Source organism: Thunnus maccoyii, chromosome 15 (genome assembly GCF_910596095.1).
Source record: "Thunnus maccoyii chromosome 15, fThuMac1.1, whole genome shotgun sequence".
NCBI lineage: Eukaryota > Metazoa > Chordata > Actinopteri > Scombriformes > Scombridae > Thunnus > Thunnus maccoyii.
In genome coordinates this window covers 6,897,296-6,907,461 of record NC_056547.1, presented here as the reverse complement: position 1 = coordinate 6,907,461, position 10,166 = coordinate 6,897,296, and the positions used below count along the sequence as shown (strand labels likewise).

The 10,166-nt window shown below is 37.2% G+C and overlaps 1 protein-coding gene across 1 annotated transcript; it reads left to right on the top strand.

Moving 5' to 3' along the window:
• Positions 1-1,626: 1,626 nt before the first annotated feature.
• On the top strand, positions 1,627-9,077 carry LOC121913626 (major histocompatibility complex class I-related gene protein-like). Its single transcript, XM_042436360.1, has 7 exons — positions 1,627-1,765; positions 3,603-3,869; positions 5,464-5,742; positions 6,233-6,535; positions 7,733-7,836; positions 8,114-8,131; positions 8,347-9,077. The coding sequence occupies exons 1-5, from the start codon at positions 1,708-1,710 to the stop codon at positions 7,792-7,794; spliced, it is 969 nt and encodes a 322-aa protein (XP_042292294.1). The 5' UTR covers positions 1,627-1,707; the 3' UTR covers positions 7,795-7,836; positions 8,114-8,131; positions 8,347-9,077.
• The last annotated feature ends 1,089 nt before the right edge of the window (positions 9,078-10,166 follow it).

Sequence of the window (10,166 nt, the reverse complement as noted above, 5' to 3'; positions counted from 1 at the left end):
CTCTTTGTGGCTTATGGTGTTCATCTTGTAGCCAAGCATCTCTAGGATCACTGTTGCTGTGGTGTATATCAGCTGATTGGTCTCCGTGACGGTCCTAGTAGGGATAGTACGTAGTGCTGCATTCACATCCTAGCAGACTTTCAGAGGGTACTTTGTCACTTAGCCTTGGTAATCAGCTACGGGGGTGCCATGTGTCCAGTTTAGTCATGATAGTCATTCTTAGGTCAGTTGCCCTTGTGTTAAGGTCGTAAGGGCTTGTTGGGGCTTGGTACCCAATCTCGGAGTGTGGGGAGGATGATGATATCTCCCCTCTGACCTGTCGTCCTGGCTCCCCCTTGCCGTAGCATGTTCGTCGTCCCTCATCAATATAAATATATATATATACTCACAGGGGCCTTTTACTTTGGATACTTTAAGGACATTTTGCTGATAATGCTTTTGTACTCTTACTTAAGTAGAATTTCAATTGCAGGACTTTTTTAATCTTGGAGAATTTTGACATTGTTGTATTACTACTTTTACTTGAGTAAAGTAATTTGAGTACTTCTTCCACCACTGCTGTCAAGTTGTCGTGACTTCTTGACTGATTGAATTGTATTTTTTCAATCAGTTAATCTGTGTTCAATAATTCAATCAATTATCTATAAAGGACTTCTATAAATTGTAAACATTTTAGGGTGAAGATATTCTTATTGTAATTTTTAATAATGATGTAAATAAGTGCAAATAAAGTCAGGAAAAAATATTATAACATAACATAAGTACCGCAATTATACATCATTGTGTTTTGAAAAACCAAACCAACCAAATAATTGGATTAAGTCACATTTAGACCACATGGGATTATTATGATTATCATCACATAGTGTGCATAAACGTCTTGTGGCCTCTCTCGGTGCTGATCTTTCTTTCCCCTCTTCACATTTCTCAGTTTGTACATCCTCGACTCCTTCCCTCGCCTCCTCTCCTCGCGTCTTAATCCCTCCCACCTGGGATGCGAGCGGAGGAGGCGAGGAAGAGACAGGAGGAGAGAGGGGTCGAGACAACAAAATGAGACATAATTGCTTCGGAGCCGTCATTCTAAAGCGACGTCAGTTAAATATGAAGTGCGGCACAGCTGCATCATCTGTCCATTGTTTTGTTACAGTCTACCGCTGTATTTTATGATTTCTGTCAGATGAGCATCACAGTGTTCATGACAACTTGTATATTTACTTTTAATTCAAATCACAACGTGTCATAATGTGACAAAGATGTACGGATGTCATACATTGTTAAATTGTATTTAACACGCACACGCACATGCGTAGCCTTTATATATTTTATGGTTTGTATATGTGCATATGTGTGTCACGCCTCTTTTAAACGTCACGGGTGCCGAAAAACTTCCACAAAGGATACACCTGTGCATCCTCATCATAGCTCCTCCAGCAAGCCTCCTCTTTCCTCGAGATGCAATATAAGAATTGAGACATCCGTAAACATTGCGTGCTGAGATGAGTTTCCGGGTCACAGGCAGGACAACGGAGAGAGGGGACGAGGAGGCACAAAATAGAGAAATGAGAAGAGCCCTTTGTTTACTAAATTCCCATTGGTTCAGATGGAAGATGAAGGGAGCGCCCTTACTTGTCCTACCCTCAGTTCAGCCTTGAGTCTCGTGAGGGAATCACAGCTTGTTAGACTCTGGATAAAGAAACTTAATGTAGGATGAAGATCTTGGTTTTTCTCACCCTCCTTGTAGTAGGTCTACACAGCGCGGCGGCAGGTGAGTCAATAGTTTTTCTTTTTTTTAAGTCGGCTGATGGTAAAAGAAAAGGCTTTATATCTGTAGAGATGGCTACAAGAATTTAAGGTTTGTTTCATATTATTACATGTTTAGTTCTTTGACTTCCTTGCAGATTATAGGAATGTTTAAAAAGTCAAAACTCATTATCTTAAAGTTCACTTTAAATCCTGTCTGTGCAACGCGTTGATTAATCCCTGTTTTGAGTAACCTGATAAATGTTTGGCTAGATGACTAAAACTAAATAAATGATGACTAAAATGCAACAAAACACATTTTAAAGTACACTTAAATATAGCTGTACTTGCTACTTTTAGACTTTCTGTCCTGATCTTTTTTGTTCCTCTTTGTTTTCTGTCTGTCTAACTTAAGTTTCACTTTCCGCTAACTCAGTTGTTGATTTTGTCTGGTTACCCATGACTCTAAGTTTCTACTGGTCAGAAGCGAAGCTTTTTGCGCATGTTGCGTTTATCGCTGGTCCAAAGTTCAAATTAAACAACTTTTTAAACTTCTCTTCTGAGTTCTTTATCAAATCAAAAATGAAAACAGTGATTTTGATGCTTTTCTTGTGTCGCTCTGTATCAGCAGGTAAGATTTACTGAAAATGTTTAGTAGCCTTACTATAATTGTGGACTTCTTTGAAGATACTGCTTTGGCTGCACTAAACATCATCAGACTTTTGCATACGGCCATATGTTTCTGCATTAGTTCATGTAGAATAATTGAGATAGACTTAGATTAATTTCTAACATGTTCATTAATTAATCATAAATTGTACTGGTATATTTAGAGCTCACTTTACATGTAGGTTAATGTCCTCAAACGACCAATAAGAGGGGCGCTGTGTTATATGATGATAATGCAGCTTGAATCTGTGCTTTGTATGTAAGCTCATGGATGTTCTCAATATCTTTAATATCAAAAAGAATAGGAATGATGAAATACCTTCCTATTCATTAAAGTTTATTTTGTAATAAAGTAGATAAGATAAATAACCATTCAGTAATTTCTGACCTATGACCCACAGGTGCATTGACATGTATAGTCTACTGTTTATATTTATTATGTAATATTGACTGAACATAGAAAAGAAGCAGCTTTTGTGTTTCTTTAAATGATCATAATTGAAAATACAGGCTTGTTTTACAAACATTAGTGATGTAAACACAACTTTAAAAGCACCAGGAGACATTTTATAATCAGACAGTGCATAAAAAACCCTGATAATCACTTTTGGAGTTATGGTTCCAGTCCTGTGTTTTACTCTTTGTTTTTTTGGCTGATTACAATTTTTCACATTTCCCACAATTTCAGTGCAAAAAGTGAAAGAAAATTTCACAAATTGTATCACAATTTTTGAGAAAAACTGCTGCAAAAATAATAATAAAATATAATTACCAAAAAAAAAACAAAAAAAAAAACTAAGTGAAATCCTGGAGGGACTGGTATATAATTTGTCAAGTCAACATCTCCACTAACTGGAAACTAAACTGGAGTTTTACTTCACACTAAAAAAAAATATAATATATATGAAAAAAACAAAACAAAATGCATCTATCAATGAAAGTCAGACATGTGAATGATCTGATGTCTATATAATTGACTGGTTTAATATTTTATTTCAGAATAAATATGTTGTTAAAAACATAATTAATTAATTAATTAATTAATTATTAACTGCACAACAGAGATTGTCAGGAGGATGTACTGTAGCTCCGGTTGATTCTGTGCACAGGAAAATATTTTTATTTTATGTAAAAGTTATTTATAAAACTGTAATTGAGAAAACTGAAATGATGACATTAACTTTTTCTTGCAGTGATTCACTCTCTGAAGTATTTCTACACTGGGTCCTCTCAAGTCCCAAACTTCCCAGAGTATGTGTCTGTTGGGATGGTTGATGAAGCTCAGATAAGTTACTGTGACAGCAACACCAAGAGAAATGAACCCAAACAAGACTGGATGAGCAGAGTCACAGCAGATGATCCACAGTACTGGGAGGATATAACTCAGATCTGTGTGGGTAACCAGCCGAGCTTCAAAGCCAACATTGAAACTGCAAAGCAGCGCTTCAACCAAACTGGAGGTTTGTTTGTGTTTCACTGTTTACTGATAAAATGTTGTTTATGCTTTCACCCTGTTTGTTGTATAATAGTAAACAAATGTGAACACACACACAATCATTCCTCATCAACACTGTTTTATATGGAGCTTTACACTCACACACACTGAAACAGATTAAAACACACATTACTGAGACTGAGACTCCTGGATGCTGCTATACTGCACTGATCCAGTGTTTCTGTCCATCCCATAATAACCAACAGAGATTATTAACACTTTATCTCCACTAGATTAGATCAGAATAATCTACTGAACTGCCCACAGTGTAGAAACCTGTTTATTACAACAGTTTTACAACACACAGCTGATAGAGGAACATTACCACCTGGTTTCTTAAACTACGGTGCAGGACTTTAAATGGGACACAGGCTGCTTTTGCTGGGTCCCCATATGACAGAAGTAATATCTCTCTATAAAAAGCAAGAAATCTCTGAATGTCTGTCTGCATGTTTGTATGTATGTGGGTTTGTCCTTCACATATCTTGTGAACTGTTCATCTGATCTACTTCATACCTGGCGGGTGGATTGCTGGAGAAACGAGGAAGTGTAATGTCGATGTGTGAAGTTGTTTGGATGAGCCTGTCTCGAGAAATATATAAAAAATAGCTCATAAATAACATTGATAAAGTTGATTTGCTTCTTCTTCTTCTGCTCGTGGAGTCAACAAACAGAAATACGGACAGCGCCACTCTGCTATTGCAATCCACTTTGTGGTCGGAGGTGGGATTACATCTGTAGTAATAATGACTTGAAAACATTTAAGAGACTTGAGTTCTTCTGTTGAACTGTGTAACGTTACTGTGAATGAAACTTGGCATCTACATTCAAGACTTAGTGCAGGATGTCTCTGGCACTTTCAGACATATATAAAAATACCTTATAAACAACATCGCTTCTTCTGCATATGGATTCAACAAGCGGAAATACAGACAGCACCATTCTGCCATTGCAACCCACACTGTAGTCAGAGGTGGGATTACACCCGTAGTCATAAGACCTACCATAGAGAATGAATTGAAAAAGTTTAGAGAGTTAAGCTCTATTCCCGTTCCTCACGCATGAGAACTTTGTATGTATGTTCCAGACATAGTGCAGGATGTCTCAGGCACGTTTTGAATGGGTAATACAGTTCATCCAATCAACTTCCGCTGTACTGTCTACTAATCCTCTGCATGAGAGGTGTTATGGGGAGGTGCACAACTCTCTCTAGGTACTGAGAAATCAACCCAGGCCACACCAGCTTCAACAGTGTAGATAAAGTGTGTGTTGGTCTCAGTGGAGGCAGTGTGTCTCTGTGGTAAAGACAGGAAATGGACTCTGTTTCCCAGCAGTCTCTGCTTCTCTGTCTCTCTCTGAGTTGTCCACACTGTCCAGATGATGATTGGCTGTGAGTGGTTTCCATCCAGCCAATAACAGCAGAAGGTGTAGATCTTCTGTTTTGGTGTGTGTGGATCAGTGTGTCTCTGTGGTGAAGATGTGATATCTACTGATGATAGCTGACTGTGTTGAGATCTCACTCTGGTTTACTGCAGTCTGGGTCTCTGTCTCTCTCTCAGGTGTCCACATTTACCAGGTGATGTACGGCTGTGAATGGGACGATGAGACTGGAGAGGTTAATGGTTTCATTCAGTTTGGTTATGATGGAGAAGACTTCATAGTATTGGACCTGAAGACAGAGACATGGATCGCTCCAAAACCACAATCTGTCATCACCAAACACAAGTGGGATCATAACAGAGCTCAGACAGTACAGTTCAAACATTACCTCACCCAGGAGTGTCCTGACTGGATAAAGAAGTACGTGAACTACGGGAAGAGCTCTCTGCTGAGAACAGGTAGAGTCACATGACCTGATGTAGTTTCATGGACACAACAATGTTAATAAGCCTCCTCTGTTTCTAACTTACAGTAACATTACAATAAATATGAACCAACATACAGAGAGCCACTGTGTCTCAGTTTACACACATTTCTCTTTCATTTTCTCTCTCACCTCTCTTCATCTCTCTGCCTCCCTCCACCTTTACCCCATTTTCTCTCTGTCACTCTCTCACACATTTATCACCACTCTTTTTCTCCTCCTCCTCTCTTTGTTATCTAGTCTCTCACTTCTCACCTCTCTCCATTTGTCTTTCTTCTCCTCTGTCCCTCCCTCCTTTTCTCAATCACACTTTAATGAGGTTTGTTTGCATGCGATATATACTGTATACATAAGTGCTACTAAAGTGTTTAAAAACATTACATCAAAGAGGAATGGTAATATATTCCAATATAAAGTAAATAATAATAAAGAAACTATAAACTGTCTTTGTCTTTACACTCCAGAGCTTCCCTCAGTGTCTCTCCTCCAGAAGACTCCCTCCTCTCCAGTCAGCTGCCACGCTACAGGTTTCTACCCTCACAGAGCCGATATGTTCTGGAGGAAAGATGGAGAGGAGCTTCATGAGGACATGGAACGTGGAGAGATCCTCCCCAACCACGATGGATCCTTCCAGATGAGTGCTGTCCTGGACCTTTCATCAGTCACACCTGAAGACTGGAGGAAGTACGACTGTGTGTTTCAGCTCTCTGGTGTGAAGGACGACATCATCACCAAACTGGACAAAGCTGTGATCAGAACTAATGGAGGTAAGACTGGAATCAGAAGTGATGGAGGTAGGAAACACAGTTTAGTTTACTTTCATCTGATTTATATTTTGTTTATTTGTGACAGATGGGTTTTTTGTCTCCTTCAGTGGTTTCTTTTGTTGTTTGTCTCTGTTTTTTTTAAGTCATCTAGATTTCATTTGTCTCTTTGGATGCCAGAAGAATTCATGAGAAGTTTTTAATCTTTAATTTTTCCAAATGATCAGATGAAATTCAACATTCTTTTAAATTATGTATGTTTTCCTCTTCAGTACAGTTTCTATGCTCTGTAAAATGTTGCCTGATCACAAAGTTTATTTCTTCTCTGGTTGTTAATTTGGTCCAAGTCTAACTGACTGTCTTAATGCTGAGAAAGTTTATTGAAACACTTGGCCGAGCGGAGAACTGAAACAGTGCACATCAAGGTGTTCTGCACAAGATGCTGTCTCTTCCTGTTCTGCCTTCTGAAGGTCTGACTCTTAGTCTTTAACCCAACAGATCAGCCTACAATATGAAAAATCAGTCTAATTGGTTCACTAGTTTCTAAACAAGGAACTGCACTTTAGCCGTGTTAGTTCAGGTCACGTTGCATGGATCCTCAGGTCACCGTCAGCACACTCTGGTTTGAATGTTTGATTATGCCGTGGAATCGATGCATTCACCTATCGGTGCTGTCTAGAGAGTCTCCAGCCATCTCCCTGACCTTGGTTACCGGGACAACGCTGGTTCACTCTTAACCAGATGTTTATCCCAAACATCACATATAGCTGCATATCCAAGGAGAGGCAGTTTCTCTCTCTGTAAGACTTGATGTTGTTTACTCTGTGACCTCAAGGCCCATACTGGACCCAGTGTAACCCAATATGTAACCCCTGATGGAAAATTCCATAACAAAAGCATAATTATGTTCAACATTGTAACATAGTTTTCAACAGGCCAGTATTGAAATTTAACTACTAACATTCAAATAGTAATGTTTTGCATATCTGTGTTTCTGTTAAAACTAATGAGATTATAGTAAAACTTTATGGTTTTAACTCCCAACACTGATAGTTCACTAAAACACACTCAGCATCAGCATGTTTGTCTTGTTCTTTTGACCTCCTTCAAATACTGAAATTGTGTTAATAAATATAATCTGATCCATTTAGTGATTAAAGAGTGAGATAAATAAAGTTAGATGTTGTGTTTGGGTTCCAGGTTCTTCAGGCTCCCTGTGGGTGTTGTCATTGGAGTTGTTGTCGTACTTGTGGCCGTGCTAGCCGCCATCGTTGGATACGTCCTCTGGAAAAAGAACAATAATGGTGAGAGACAAAAGATGTTTTTACTCATCATAAAGGTTTTTTTTTTTAACTTCATAGATGTATTTAATATACATGTCTCTGCTATTGTTTTGGTGATAATATTATAACAACATATATTTTACTTCTGGTGATACAAAGTCCATAAAGTGTAAATATTTGATTTATAATTAGTTGACATATCTTGTAATTGTGATACAGATGTTGCTGTTTTCTCTTTGTGTTCTTTCATAAATATTGAATAAATAATAACTGTGTAATACTGTTTTCTGTATTTCAGGGTTTAAACCTGCTAACAGTAAGTATTTTAAATATTAAAAAATGATATTTTTAATCTGCTTTTTTCCTTGGATGTCACTTGACAACATTATGTAAAAATATTTAATAATTATGAGAAATATTAAAATTTCAATATGAACAACTTGACAGAAAGTCAGACATTAGTAATTTGTCACTCATGTCCAGTTTTGTCTCTCATGATAAAATCAAATCAAATTGTTTTTCTTTTTGCAGTTTCAGACACTTTTTCATCATCATCATCATCATCATCATCATCATCATCATCTGTCAAAGTTCCAGTTACTAACTGATGACAGTGAGTACTTCATTGTGTCAACTTAGCTCACTGAACTAAACACATATAATACTACTAACATTTTCCCAAACTGTTGTTTTTTTAAAGGTGAAAACACAATTTAGACATGAACTTGTGATGAACCAGATGTTTTAGATTGAAGAAGTCAGTCTTATAAAGCATTTCTCAGTGTGAGATCCAGTATAACTACAGAAAAATGTTGACATGTTTTACAACAAAAGGCAAAAATGATTGAATACTGAGATTTAAGTACCTGAACCTGTTGTTTACTGTGTTTACCTGCATTCCTGCTTCATTCTTGTGCTTCGACTGCTGTTAAAATGCAGGTTGCTTTTGGTTAAACGTGTGGCAGTCAGTCATAGATACCATATTGATTAAAGCTGAAAATGATTTCATAATCTTGTGTTGTAAACTGTTTATTTGATTAGAATATTTTCTTTCAAATATATATCTCTTTAATTTCTCTCAAAGCTTCTTTTATGGCTCCTATTTGTTATTTTCTTTAGGATCCATTCTGTCATTACAGTCTGTGTCTTTGATGTGGTGATTATGGAGGACATTGGTGTAACGAAGAGTGTAATATCTCATTTTGACTACAACTTGTACAGATTCGGGTTTTATAAATGAATAAAGTGCTTCTGAAAACCCAGTTAAGATGTTTCTGTTTATTTGAGCTTCATAGTTTAAGGATTTTTCAGGAATTCTGCCTCATTAAAAGTTTTGTTTTGTTTCAGGAAGCAGTGAGGCTGTTCAATAACACTAAATACATTTTCAATTGATTTATTTTTACTTAATTTCTCCTAATTTCATGAATATATGTGACCAGAGTCATTTATTATCACAATGATTTGACAAATCGACACCAGCGGAAAGTCAGGTGATATCCTCAGGTGGTTTCCCATCAACAGCTCAGAGGAAGATACATAATCTAACCAGAGGGGCTGCTGTTACACTGCTGACTCCTCTGTAAAGGTAAACTCAGTATTCAACTCAAGTATCCATCATTAGTGAGCTGGAGGAGTTCAAGCCTCAGTGTCCATCCCGCTAGAGTGTCCTTGAGTAAGAAACACTCCCCACTACCTTTACTTAAACACAGTGTTGAGGTTCTTGTACTTTACTTGAGTATTTCCATTTGAAGCTACTTTATACTTTCACTCCACTACATTTCAGAGGGAAATATTGTACTTTCTGCTCCACTACATTTATCTGACAGCTTTAGTTACTTTTCACATGTCTGTGAGTTGTTAACAGCTCCACCAAATAGTGATTTTTCTTTCTAAAATGCTTCAGTATTAATAATCCAATGATGTCATATATAATAATATATCAGTCAGAGGGACCAAACCACTATTTTTACTGCAATACTTTAACTACATCAAGCAGATAATACTTATGTACTTTTACTAGTTGAATTTTTTCATGCAGGACTTTTACTTAAGTGAAGGATCCGAATTCTTCTTCCACCACTGGTTTAGTCTGACCTTTGACCTCCCAGTGGAACATGATGAATTGATGATATGTTTGATATCAGAGCTTCAGTTTGTACTAAAAAAAAAAAAAATGAGACAAATACTATATATTACAGTAACACTATTGGCAGAAAACACTGCATCACATAGAGTCTGAATAAAATGGAAGATATGATGCTCTTATTGAAGGCTGGAATCACAGTGTAACTCATGATACAACACTACAATAGTTAGATCACAACACAGGAGATTCTGTGACACACAATATA